This window comes from Ziziphus jujuba, chromosome 5 (assembly GCF_031755915.1).
Source record: "Ziziphus jujuba cultivar Dongzao chromosome 5, ASM3175591v1".
Classification (NCBI taxonomy): Eukaryota; Viridiplantae; Streptophyta; class Magnoliopsida; order Rosales; family Rhamnaceae; genus Ziziphus; species Ziziphus jujuba.
Window position 1 is genome coordinate 7167217 of NC_083383.1, and position 14838 is coordinate 7182054.

Genomic DNA, 14838 nt, shown 5'->3' on the forward strand with positions numbered 1-14838 from the left:
ATTAGATTTGCTGGCAATGGTGGAACATCATAATCCACCTCTACAGCCTTCCAAAGATATAACGCCTCAAGATGAACTATCATTTTAATAGCCCAAGCTTGATAGTTATCACTGTAAAAAACTGGTGGAACAACATGAGAGAATGTTGTTTCAGCTTCCATTTTTAAAGGTTTTTGTGTTTCTGGTTTTTTAAGTTTTGACTTTGGGTTTTTGTGTTTCTGGGTTTGTGTTTTAGATTCACTCAGCTCACAGATCCCTCAAGAAAAAGCTTTGATACCAATTTGTTGTTATAAGATACCAGAAAATTGAAGACCAGAATATATTTTTAATTTTATTCATTGCATTGCTCTTTATATAGAGCTAATATTTAATAGAAAATCCTAAATATTTCCTAAACACAAGGCATGACTAATAGCTTCCTAATTTCTAGTCACAAAGAAACCAACATAATAAATAAAACAGCATAACAGCATAAATCATAACAAATATCCTAAAGACTTGGTCAGCTAACAGCATAACAAATATTCTAGTGACTTGGTCAGCTGACGGCAACTCCATATGCAGCAACTTAGGCACTATTGTAACAAAACTCTACAAACCAAACTACAAAATACCACATGAATTTCATTTACCGCCCTGCATTATTGATTCTAGAAGTGATTGGTGGATGGAAGGAATCAAATTCTTTGTTGGAGTAGAAGGAGAGAGTCATGCATATCATGTGGAAGCTCAGGCAAAGACACGTCAAGCTGAAGAACTTGAATCACTTGTCATGCCTTTGGCCTGTCCTTATCATTTGGACAAGTGCACCATAATCCCACCATCATCAATATTTGCATCTCATTAGGATCAAATTCCATCTTTAATCTTTCATCGACTGCATCCATGATATTTCCAGCTAAGGTAGAGCTCACACATCCACTCATTAGTGGTACGTGATATTCACCTTCTTGAAAAGTCCTCCTCTCCACATGCAATTTCCAAAGCCACAACTCCAAAACTATACATATCTGATTCTTTATTGGCCTTCCCACCATTTGCATATTCCAGTGCTAAATAGCCGTAAGTTCCTACGATGCTTGTCATCTGAGTCCTTAGTCTAGGATCTACCAGCTTAGCAACCCCCAAATCTTCCAGCTTGGTGCTAAAATCTGTATCCAACAATGTATTGGCTTATTTTATATCTCTAAGGAGGACACAATGCTTTGCATATCTATGAAGGTACTGAATTGTTGAGGCTAATCCTAAAGCTATCTTTTATCTTACATTCCATGGCAGAGTTCTTCTATTCCCAAAAAGATGAGCATCAAGGCTGCCAGTGGACATATATTCATAAACCAGTAAGAATTCATCTTGCTCATGACACCAACCAATGAATTGCACCAGATTTTTATGTATCAAACGACTTATTTTCTTCACTTCATTAATAAAGATCCTTTCAGAATTATTAGATCCTGCTACGATTCTCTTGAAAGCAACTAGGCAGCCAAGATCACTCAAGGATCCTTTGTAAACTTGTCCAGACCCTCCTTGACCGAGCTTTCTGTTGTGATCCTTTGATCACCAAAAACACACAAAACTAATACAGAAAAATAAAGAGAGACAAAAGCATGAAAATTGAGAAGAAAAAGATGTATTATAACTATAAAATTTATACACAAAAAAAACTTCTCTTAGCCTCTCTCAAAAAACCTGTATTGTCTATGCTGTATGTTGTGTGATACAAGAATGAGAAATTAAGTATCTATTTATAATGCTCTCTCTAGGGTTTCTAGGGTTGAAACCTTAATGGGCTTAGGCTTTAGGAGATAATAGGCTGGACCCCATAATTCTCCCCCTCCAGCCACATTTTAAACACTTGATGGTCACCCACCATCTAAACCAGCTATGTCTCTACATAGCTTCAACTTCTTTGGTATAACAACCTTTATAAACATATCTACCAGATTCTTCTTTGTGTGAATCTTCACCAACCTGAACAATTTATGCTCAGTCACATCACGTATCCAATGATAGCGGATATCAACATGCTTTGTCCAGGAGTGATACATTGAATTCTTGCTCAAATCTATAACACTCTAGTTGTCACAATCTATCTTGTAGTCGTTCTGCGTTATGCCTAGTTCATGGAGCAAATGTTTTAACCACAACATCTCATTACCGGCTTCTGCTGCGGCAATATACTCTGCTTCTATAGTAGATAAAGCTACACACTTTTGCTATCTTGACTGCCATGACACAGCTCCTCTAGTAAAAGTGTAAATATAACTTGAAGTAGATTTCCTACTATCAAGATCTCCGACCATATCTACATCTATATAGCCATGTAGAACTGGATCACCTTCCCCGTAACAGAAGCATACTTTTGATGTACCCTTAAGATACCTGAGAATCCACTTGACTACTTCCCAGTGTTCCTTTCCAGGATTTGAAAGAAATCTGCTTATAGTACCAACTGCATGAGCAATGTCTGGTTTAGTACACACCATTGCATACATCAAACTTCCCACTGCTGAAGAATAGGGCTCTGAAGCCATCTTCTTTATCTCTACTTTGGATAAAAGGCACGATCTCTTGCTCAACTTGAAATGATTTGTAATGGAATGCTGACTGATTTGGCCTTCTCCGTGCCAAATCTCTTTATCACTCGTTCGACATATTTCTCTTGAGATAGCCATAACTTGTGATTCCTCCTATCTCGAGCTATTTACATTGCTAAAATCTGTTGAGCTGGTCTCAAGTCCTTCATATCAAATGACTTGGAAAGTTCCTCCTTCAGCTGAGTAATTTTCATTGCATCTTGTCCAACGATCAAAACGTCGTCGACATACAGCAAGAGTGCAATGAATTTTCCATCTGGAAATCTCTGAATATAAACACACTTATCCGCATCGATCTTCTTGTATCCTCGACACACCATAAAAGATTCAAACATCTTGTACCATTGTATAGATGCTTGCTTGAGGCCATACAAGCTCTTCGTTAACTTACAAACGAGGTTCTCTTTTCCTGAAACCTCAAAACCTTCTTGCTGCTCCATATAAATCTCTCATTTCAATCACCATGACGGAACACTGTTTTTACATCCATCTACTCAAACTCTAGGTCTAAATAGGCTACTAAACCAAGAATAACTCGAATCGAATTCATCTTTACCACTGGTGAGAAAATCTCATCAAAATCAATTCCTTTCTTCTAAAGAAAACCTTTGACGATCAATCGGGCTTTGTGCTTCACCACCCATCCGTTGCCATCTTTCTTGAGCTTGAATACCCATTTGTTCTTCAATGCTTTCTTTCCTTTTGGAAGCTTAACCAACTCATAAGTATGGTTTTTCTATAAAGATTTCATCTCATCTTACATTGCATGCAGCCATTTTTCTCTATCTTGATGGGAATTAGGTTCCTGGAAACTTTTTGGCTCCTATTCTTTAGTAAGCAGAATATATTAAGATTCTGGATATCTCTTTGATGGAACACGGCCTCGTTCATATCTTCGGAGAGGTGTACCATCATTTGACTGTTGTGATGGTCCTACAACTTCTAGTGTTTGAGCATTTCCCTGCTCAATATCCTCTTCTCTCTCCTGTTCTGCTTCTGGTAATTATCTATGCACCTCGTCATCTGTGGTGAGTTGTGTTGATGCTGGATCAGAAACAAAATCATGGGCACTGGTACTAGAAGACTTCATTGGCTTCTCAATGTCTTCTATAGTTTGGTTCTCATGGAATACTACATCCCTACTTTTGATAACCTTCTTTGCTTTTGGATCCCATAATTTATATCCGAATTCTTCATATCCATATCCAATAAAGATGCATGGAGTAGTCCTTACGTCGAGCTTCTGTCTAAGCTCCTTGGATACATGTACAAAGGCTAAACATGCAAATACTCTTAAATAAGAGTATGAGGGATTCTTACCAAACCACATTTTTTTCGAAATTTTAAAATTTAGTGGTACTAATGGCAATCTGTTAATCAAATAGCAAGTGGCACGACAAACTTCTCCCCAAAATGACTTTATTAGCTTAGCCATACTGATCATACTTCTAACATTCTCCATAATCGTCCGATTCATTCTCTCAGCTACACCATTGTATTGTGGGGTGCGAGGGACCGTCTTTTCATATCGAATGTCATGTCTTCTACAATAAGCATCAAACTCTTAGGAGGTATACTCACCTCCATTGTTTGAGCGAAGACACTTCAACTTCTTCATGTCTCATGCTCTACCATGACATGAAACTCTTTGAAGTGATCTAAAACTTGATCCTTTATCTTCAAAAAATAAACCCACACCTTTCGATAAGCATCATCTATAAAGGTCAGGAAATATTTATTGCCACCTAAAGATTTCTCTTCCAAAGGTCCACAAACATCAGAATGCACCAGACTAAGAAATTCCGATCTTCTCATTGAAGAGGCCTTAAATGAGACTCTATGTTGCTTACCATATAAACAATAATTGCAAGGAGCTAGTACGGCATCCTTGGAAATAGTGATAAGCTTATTATTTGTCAAGGTAGACAATCCTTTCTCACTCATGTGTCCAAGTATCTCATACCACAGATTTTAAGATACCTCTCCTTCTGTAATATTGAGGCTATCTGCACAAATCTTCACATGAGTCTTATAAATGTTCTGCAAATATGTTCTCGAGAGACAACCATAGCACCTTTTGTAATTTTCCATGTGCTATTGTAAAAATGGTTGCCAAAATCTTCCTTGTCAAAGGCTATTCCTGAGAATAGATTGAGCCGAAGGTCTGGAACATGTCGGACATCCTTCAAAGTAATTATATGTCTAACATTGGTCTTTATCTAAATATCGCCAGTTTTGACGATCTTAGCGAAGATACTATTTTCCATCTTCACTGTGCCAAAGTCTCCAACTTTATATGTTTTTAAAAACTCTACGTGCGGAGTAACGTGGTAGGATGCTGCAGTATCAACTATCCACTCGACTTCTTAGCTTAAAGTGTGAAGGCATGATTTTTTGTGTGTGGAATAATATGCCACTTCTCCTATGACAGTGACTAAAGTTTCACCATTCTTCTTCGGCTGATTATTTTTCTGCCCCTGCTTTCGCAACATCTTCCTGCAATACTTCTTCAAGTGTCCTTCTCGACCATAATAATGACACTTGTATGTTGGTCTCCTTCCATCTATGGATCTGCCTCTGTTCTGGCTCCTACCTCTCCCCCTGTCATGAGTACCTTCTTGCTGTCTCCCCCATTTCTCTGTGACAAGGGCATGTGTTTGATCATTGCCAATGCCCTTTCTCCTGGCCTCCTCATTAAATAGGGCACCCGTTACCATAGTCATGCTAAATTTTCCATTCGAGGCCGGATTGCTGAAAGAGACAACTAGTGTCTCCCAGCTATCTGGAAGAGAGCCAAGAAGTAAAAGTGTATGTTCTTCATCCCCTAGTTGTAACTCCACCGCCGACAATTGGTTTACCAGGTTCTGAAACATGCTAGTATGCTCGGCTACATAAGTTCCATTCTTCAACTTCAAATTCACCAAATGCCTTATCAATAAGCTTTATTTCGAGTAATCTTGGCTTGGTACATGTCCTCCAGCTTCTTCTAGAGGGCGTATGCATCCGTCTCCTACGCAACATGATGGAAGACACTGTGGTCAATCCATTGTCGGATTTGACCAATCATTTTCTTTTTCATCTTCTTCCATTCTACTTCTTTGGTGGGATCGGGATTCTCTCCTTCGGTATCTAAAGGGTCAAACAAATCCTTGCAATTTTGAAGATCTTCCATCCGAGGTCTCTAAAGTGCATAATTGGTGGTAGTAAGCTTGATCATAACTCCTGAATGTGAATTGTCCATTGACATCTAGTCTTGCAAAAAAATGGAGCTGAATTTGGCAAAATGGAGTCCACAAATGCGTCTGGAAGGGTAAAAATGTTAGGTTTGATCTTCTCAGGCCAAAATCTGAATCTTTAAATTTTTAGGATCAAAGTGCAATTTTCAAAAATTCTGGACCAATCTGCAAATATCAAAATTTCTGGAAAAACCTGCAAATACCAAAAATATGGGGGTATTTTTGTAATTTTAAAAAAGTCTTGGACCGGTGCTAACATGTCAGATGACATGGTAGAAAGCTGGCTAATGACTTGCCAGGTGATGTGTCACAGCTCGGCTCCAAACTCGACTTAGCGGTTTGTCTCTCAGCTCGGTTTGGCTCGGCTCGAAGGCGCGGCTCGCAACTCGGCTAGTTTGGATTGGCACGTGTGTGGCGCGTGTGAGCTGACCAGTGCATGGAAGCACGTGCGAAGGTGGGTGGAGGTCTGGTTGGGTTCATTCTCTTCATCTCGGCGAGATCTACCTCCTGGTATGCTCAAATATTTTGTTTGAATGCTTTGACGGAGAACCCTATATCTGAAACCAATCTCTGATACCAGTTGTTGTGATTCTTTGATCACCAAAAACACACAAAACTAATATAGAAAAATAAAGAGAGACAAAAGCACAAAAATTGAGAAGAAAAAGATATATTATAACTATAAAATTTATACACAAAAAAACTTCTCTCAGCCTTTCTCAAAAAACCTGTATTGTTTATGCTGTATGTTGTGTGATACAAGAATGAGAAATTAAACATCTATTTATAATGCTCTCTCTAAGGTTTCTAAGGATGAAACCTTAATGGGCTTGGGCTTTAGGAGATAATAGGCTGGACCCCACAATTTCTACAATCTACAAAGCCATCTGTGGCTGCAACCCCTTCTTGGTAGGAAAATCTTTTGGTAAGAGCTCCTTTTCGAGATCAGTATCAACTGAGATGCATTCGTTATCAGTAGACCGTCCTTTAGTTCTCTTACATTTCATCTTCCAAATCCAGATACATATTCCAAGCAACAATATGAAGAAGAAAACTCCACTAGTAATGAGGGCGATAAAATGTTTGCTTAATCCTTTCTTGCTCACTACTTTGTCTGCATCCAAACTTGAACTAAATTCCCAGGAATTGATGGTATGCCCCTCAACATACAAACCTGTAGTAGTAGAGAATCCAATGGTAACCCACTTGGGAAGAACTTCCTTCAAATCAAGAATGTGAGAAAGAGAAGAAGTGCCCATGGAAACAGATTGTTTCTTGTACGTCCATGACACAGTCAGGTTCTTCATGGTAGAACCATAAGATAACACTGATCCCAACATGTCGCTCTGGTGGATCCCATACTTTGTCAATGGTTAAAGAGAAAGAAGTAGTAAGTCCGTCAGCTTTCCAGAAGCTGTGACCCAAAGATGCAATGGCTCCGAGTATGTTGCTCGGCCAAGGAAGAATAAATCGATCCTATGAAGTTGAATCACTCCAGAAGAAGATGTGGCATCACCTTCATAAACTATGTTTTTTGCCTTTGGTTCGAAATTAGTTATATTGAAATACAATGAATGAGCAATGGGAAAGAATGAATGAGAGAAAACTAATAGAATAGTGCAGGGAAGGACAATAATCAAACATCCAAGACAGCAAGTTTTTGGTTTGTTTAGAGACTTGGCAAGGTGGTGAAAGCGTGAAAGCCAAGGTATCTGCTTGCGAAGTATTGTGTTCTTATCAGGGCCATGAATATATATAAGTTTTTGACAAATTGCATTGCTGAGGAAAAACCCCAAGAGTACACCACAGAGGCTGACTACTAGCAGTTCTGAAGACCCATTAAGGAGTTTACCATAAACCATGGGTCTAGGCATAATTGATGTAATCTGACAATTTTTATTATTTAATCAAATAATTTGATATAGTTAAAACTTTTGTGTAGTTACTAATTGGTATCATAAACATTGATTGAATTTTCCCATTGTGAAGTCGATCATTCGAAGAAATTTCTCAATGATTTTGTTGCACAAATTTATTCCCTATGACATACAGACCTCGTCTTAGTAAGCGTTTGGAAAACGGTCAGGTTTTTTTCTTCTCCTACTCCTTGTCTTTTCTCTTCAATTTCTGTGACATAAATTAAAATTATGGAATAATTCATTTCCACCAACACATAAAGTGTCAATATTTCCATTCTGCCTTTTATTTTTGGAAATTATATATGATATGGATGTTTCAATTAAAATAATTCGAGGGGGACAAAAGTTGCGTAATACGAGTGTTAAAAAGGTATCGTTGAGTAAGCTATAAAATAGTTTAGTGTTTATTTTATTTTATTGGAGTTAAGAGAATATGAGACTACTTTTAATTTTGTTAAAGTGATACATGCCAGCTTAAGTAATATCATCAAAATTCAAAAATCATAGTCAGCTGGCCAATTCTGTTTGTTTATTTAGGCTATACTCCATACATGTGAATTACCAAACAGGCAAAACCGAATAATAAAAAATTGCTCAAAATTCAGGCTCTTTATAACAAAAACTACACAAAGCCAAACAACAAAATACAAGCTGAATTGATTTTTAACGACCAGCATTTTTGATACTAGAAGTGGCTGGAGACTGAAAGGAATCAGATGATTGTTGGGATGGAAGGAAGGAGTAGAATGCCTGATCATGCATATCATGTGGAACCTCAGGCATTGGCATGTCAAGCTGAAGAACTTTAATCACTTGTCCAGCCTTTGGCCTCTCCTTGTCACAGGAATGAGTGCACCATAATCCCACTATTATCAACCTTTCCATCTGATTTGAATCAAAATCCATTTTTAATCTTTCATCAACAGCATCCATGATATTTCCAGTGAGGTAGAGCTCCCACACCCATCTCATTAGCGGTACATGGTATTCACCTTGCTGGTAGGTCCTCCTCCCACATGCAATTTCCAAAGCCACAACTCCAAAACTATACATGTCTGATTCTTTACTAGCTCTTCCTCCGTTCGCATATTCCGGGGCCAGGTAGCCATAAGTCCCTATCACACCTGTCATCTGAGTCCTCAGTCTGCGGTCCACCAGCTTAGCAACACCAAAATCACCAAGCTTGGTGCTGAAATCTGTGCCTAATAGTATGTTGGCTGATTTTATGTCTCTGTGAAGGACACATTGCTCTGCATCTTCATTAAGGTAGTGAACTGCTGAGGCCAATTCTAAAGAAATCTTGTATCTGACATTCCATGGCAAATTTTTTTTATTGCCAAAAAGATGACTATCAAGGCTGCCATTTGACATATACTCATAGACAAGCAAGAATTCATCTTGCTCATGACACCATCCAATGAACTGCACCAGGTTTCGGTGAATCAAATGGCTTATTATCTTCACTTCATTGATAAAAATTCTTTCAGAATGATCAGATCCTGCGAAGATTCTCTTGACAGCAACTAGGCGATCAATATCAGTCAAGGTTCCTTTGTAAATTTGGCCAGACCCTCCTTGACCAAGCTTTCTACCATTAGCAAAGCCACCGGTTGCTGCAACAAGTTCTTGGTGGGAAAATCTTTTGGGCAACGCTCCTCTCTCGAGATTAGTATTAACCGAGATGGATTCATGTCCTCTTTTGTTTCTCTTCTTTCTTAACTTCCTTGTCACGATCAAACAGATGCCTACTCCAAACAACAATGCTAAGAAGATAGCTACAACAATGAGTGTGATGACACGCTTAGGTACTCCTCCTTTCTTGCTCACCACTTTATCTGCATCCAAACTTGAAATGAATTCCCAGGAAACGATGGTATGCCCTTCAAGATACAAGCCTGTAGAAGCAGAAAATCCGAAGGTAACCCCCTCGGGAAGAACTTCCTTCAGATCAATGATGTGAAACAGAGAAGAAGAAACCGGGTGGTTTTCCTCTTCTCTGTATATCCAGGAAACACTGAGGTTGTTTGTAGTAGCATTGTAAGATATATAAACATCGGCCACCTGTCCACTATGCGAATTAGCATCCCAACTGGTGTTGACAACCGAAGCGATGGAGTTGATATTGATCCCAACATGCTGCTCTTGCGGATCCCAATTATAGTCAGGTGCTATAATTGGATAAGTATCAAACTCAACCATGAGGATTTGGTTTTGGGAGATGTCAAATCTAGTGGTGGCGTTGAGAAGTCCTAGATATGCGCCAGGCGAGTTTGGAGGAATTGGATAACCCACAGGAGCAAGAAAGAAGGCTAGGCCGTCACCGGTGTTACCATAGGTGACAACTCTCATAGAGAAACGAGTAGTGAAGTCTGTCAGTGTCCCAGAAGCCGAGTCCCAGTGATGCAATGGCTCTGAGTATGTTGCTCTTCCAATGTAGAAGTAATCTATCCTGTTAAGTTGAACCTCTCCCGAAGAAGGTTAGGCATCACCTTCATATACTATGTTTGTTGTTTCCTCTGGTTTGAATGATGTTATACTGAAAGTCAACGAATGAGCAATAGGGAAAAAGGAATTTTGAGAGAAAACTATTTAAAGAGAGCAGGGAAGGAAAATCATCAAACGTCCAAGACAGCAAGTTTATAGTCTGTTTGAAGACATGGCCATGTGGTTAAAGCCAAGGTATGACCGAGGAGCAGTGTCATATATGTACAGCATTGGTGTATATTTTACCATTTGTAACAAATTTCGTTGTTTCGGACAACAAACCCAGTTGGGTTGGCCATTCTTTAGAGTAAATTATGGGTCAACCCATACTTACACCATATATCCACACTTGTACGTAACCCGAGAGACTGAGACTTCTATTATTAAACAAACTATTTGATTAATGTTTGTATTACTATCATAATTCATAAACATTGAGTAATTCAATCCTCCATTCGTGAAGTAGAACATTCCACGAAATTTCTATGGTTTACTCAAAAGTCAAAACTAAAACATATTCCTCCTTTTCCAGTCTCTGCCAAAGAAATGGAAGCATTGCATATTTTATTTCATCCCTTTCATAGTGCGTTATATTTGTATTATGCTTATGCCATCTATTTTATCGAACCTCTATATATAAAATAATGATAATTCAAATGGAAAAAAAAAAATTATTATGTTTATGTAATTAATCAAGTTTTAAGGGTAAACGTATAGGTCTTTCCAATGCATATAGCTTATTTTTCAAAAATTTTGTTTGAAATTATCAGCGCATATAGCTTATACAACTTGTTTATTGGGCACCTGTACTTGTCATCATCTATAAACCAGATGCCCCTCCATTTTACCAGACACATGGCCCTCAATAAATTATGAGGTATGGAATTTCAAGCTCTTCATTTTTAAAATTATCTAAATAAAAAACTTTAAAATTGACAAATGCATTGCTTTCAAGTTTCAACGACCGACATTGTTGAAAATTATCCAATGTAGTTTTGTAATTTTTAATTTAAGATTATACATAAATTAAAAAAGGCTTCATGCTAAAATGATGTCATTCTAACTAAAAAAAGATTAATTGCATTTGAATACCTTTTAATTTAAAAATTTTACAATATAGACCTTTAGTTTTAAAATCCAATATATTGAACCCTTTATTTTTTGATTTGATGCAAAATAATCAATTGATATGATATCAAGAATAACATTGGCATGATATTAATAGTTTAATATGAGATAGTAAATTGTGTAATTTGACACCTATAAATTATATTCGTTGTTATTTATATGATAGCATTTAAGGTAATAACTAAGTGGATTAGATCCAATTGGATGTGCACCAAATTAGAAATATAGAGCCCAATGTGAAACCTAAACTGTAAAACTCCAAAACAATAGGTAATAAAATACAACTAACCCCTAAAAAATAACCTATATGTAGTAATATACGATAAGCACCTAAAATAATGTTAAAGAGAAATATATCCTTTCTTAATATACATTGCCATGATGCCCTAGGAAATGATAAACTATATCCTATATCCTGTCATTGCTTATGCACTAGAAGTAGCCTATATCCTGTCATTGCTTATTTTATCTAAAACCTGAAAAAGAAATATTTAAAGATCATTTAACAAAATATAATGGTAATGGAGAATAAATGAACCATATGCATGCCTAATGATAGTTAAGCGGTAAAGGGCTTCACCTAGAAAATGCCCCTACATGCAAGTGCGACCAGAAACTCAGCCTCAAAGTAAAGAAAGGTTTTGCAAATTCAAGCTTCTCGTCAATTAATGATAAAAATTGCACACACCAAACTATAAAGATTTACAGATGCACAGCTTTTTTAACGACCCACATTGTTGGATTCAATTCTATTTAGGGATTGAAGGATTGAGTCATGCATATCATGTGGAAGCTCTGGCACTGGCATGTCAAGCTGAAGAACTTGAATCACTTGTCCTGCTTTTGGCCTTTCCTTGTTATTTGGATGAGTGCACCATAACCCCACCATCATCAACCTATGCATCTCATTTGCATCAAAATCCATATTCAATCTTTGATCTGCTGCATCCATTAAAGTTCCAGCAAGATGGAGCTCCCAAACCAATCTCATTAGTGTCACATGATATCCTCCTCCCTGGTAAGTCCTCCTTCCACATGCAGTTTCCAAAGCCACAACTCCAAAACTATACATGTCTTATTCTTTACTTGCCCTCCCTCCATTTGAATATTCAGGGGGCTAGATAGCCGTAAGTCCCTACTACCTTGTTGTCTGAGTCCTCAGTCTGGGATCAACAAGCTAAGCAACCCCAAAATCACCAAGCTTGGTGCTAAAATCTGTGTCCAATAGTATATTGGCTGATTTTATGTCTCTGTGAAGTGCACATCGCTATGCCTCTTCATGAAGGTAGTGAATTGCTGAGGCCAATTCTAAAGCTATCTTGTATCTGATATTCCATGAAAGAGTTCTTCTGCTGCCTAAAAGATGAGTGTCAAGGCTGCCATTGGACATTTATTCATAAACCATTAAGAACTCATTTTGCTCGTGACACCATCCTATAAACTCCACAAGGTTTCGATGTTTCAAATGGCTCATTATATTCACTTCATTGATAAAGATTTTTTCAGATTGATCAAATCCAGCAACGATTCTCTTGACAGCAACTAGTAGGCCAAGACCACCCAAGGCTTCTTTATAAACTTGTCCAGACCTTCCTTGACCGAGCTTTCTACTATTTCAAAGCTACCTGTTGTTGCAACAAGTTCTTGGTAGGAAAACCTTATTGGCAAAGCTATTCTCTCTAGATCTGCATTAACAGAGATGGGTTCATGTTGTCCATTGGCGTTTCTCTTGTTTTCACTCTTCCACATCAAGTACCAAGAGATTCCTACGCCAGCCAACAATATGAAGAACAAAACTACAACAATGAGTGACCTCTTTCTTTCGACCTTCTTCCTCTGTTTCCAAAATTGTAACTTGAATTCCCAGGAATTGATGGCATGGCCCACGAAAAGCAGGCCTGTACTAGCGGATAATCCAACGGTAACCAACTCAGGAAGAACTTTTTTTAGACAATAAATGAGAAAAAGAGAAGAAGTATTGCACAAGGAAACAGGGCGTTTCTCTCCCTTGTATGTCCAGGACACGAGAGTGGTTCTTCATGTTGGCACCGTAAGATATATAAACATCAGCAACCTGACCACTATGCAAGTTAGCATTCCATCTGCTACGGACAACAGTTAATATGGATCCCAAACATGCTGCTCCGGCGGATCACAATTTGGTATATACTATATAGGTATTTGGATAAGAATCAAACTCCACCATAACAATTTGGTTGGAAAACTTAGTGGTGTCATTGACAAGTCCTAGGAATGGACCAAACGTGTTTGGAGGAATTGGGTAGTCCAGAGGAGCAAGGAGAAGGCAAGTCCATCACCTGTGTGATTAACGTGTTTCATGTAAATGGAGAAAGAGAAACGAGTAGTGAAGTCCTTGAGAAAAGACCAGGAAGTTGACAGTATGGTGAATAAATGGTTGACAACCTTCAAAACTAATATAGTGCAAAAATTTGTCATGTAGATTGACAAATAGCACTGCCAAGGGAAAAAACCAGGAAGTTGCTACAAAATCTGACCACTGTGGACTAGATTAGAGGTTCTTAACTCAATTTTTTAGCTGCTAATTAGTGATAAACTGTAAACTATGATTAGCAGCTAATTAGTGATAAGCTGTGGGTGGTAGCTAATTAAAATCAACTGTTCAACCCATCAAATCACTCATAAAAACTTTAATAGCCATAACAGTGTTTTTAGCTTAAACCGTGGATTAATTCATAATAAACCCCATCTCCATTTGTCCCATTTTTCCTGTTTATTTACTTGTCTACCAGCTATATTATGTCGTCCTATTTAAAAATATTAATAAAGAAATAAATAAATTTAAGTGAAAAAAAAGTTTTAGAATAGGGATAAAAAATAAATAAATAAATAAAGATAGAAGATCTCCATTCCAAAAAAAAAAAAAAAAGATGTATTAATTATTAATTAAATTAGCAATAGTTTTGGTTTGCTGTCAATTAATAAGGTTATTTCATTAATTTCCATTACTATACATTAAAGCTAATATACATTATTTAAAATAAAAAAATAAAGAATGAAAAAATAAAAAGCTAATGAACAAAAAGATAGTAGAACAAAAAAATTGTATTTGTATGGGGATAAAAGAGTAATAGACAGAAGAAATACTACAAATTTTTGAAAATAAACGATAATCTTTTGGATTTTTATGGTAACTAATATATTGATTTACCCCATTTAAATTTATGAAGATAATTGAACTTTTATGTGCATTAATATAATAGCGCATTGTTGCAATAGCAATAGTTTTATTAGTTGAGTCTTCTTGATGAATATTTTGGTTGTATGTTATTGTTAGCTCCTTCTCCAATGCTAGTAAAAAGTTAACCAATTCATTTATTTCGTAGGTTTTACTTCTAACTGAATAAAAAAAAAGAAAAAAAAAAGTTATTTCACAATAATTTTTTAAAATATTATATATATTTTAAAAAATGAAATATATAAAGGCCTACA

General features: G+C 37.1%; 1 protein-coding gene and 2 pseudogenes across 1 annotated transcript; all 3 read right to left on the reverse strand.

Annotated features, from left to right (window-relative positions):
- Positions 1-677: 677 nt before the first annotated feature.
- On the reverse strand, positions 678-7176 carry LOC107419870 (L-type lectin-domain containing receptor kinase IX.1-like; annotated as a pseudogene).
- A 1242-nt stretch (positions 7177-8418) lies between these two features.
- LOC107419871 (L-type lectin-domain containing receptor kinase IX.1) lies at positions 8419-10538 on the reverse strand. Its single transcript, XM_016028701.3, has 2 exons — positions 10486-10538; positions 8419-10204 (listed from the first exon to the last, which is right to left on the reverse strand). The coding sequence occupies exons 1-2, from the start codon at positions 10536-10538 to the stop codon at positions 8419-8421; spliced, it is 1839 nt and encodes a 612-aa protein (XP_015884187.1).
- A 1428-nt stretch (positions 10539-11966) lies between these two features.
- On the reverse strand, positions 11967-14008 carry LOC107419872 (L-type lectin-domain containing receptor kinase IX.1-like; annotated as a pseudogene).
- Between the last annotated feature and the right edge of the window lie 830 nt (positions 14009-14838).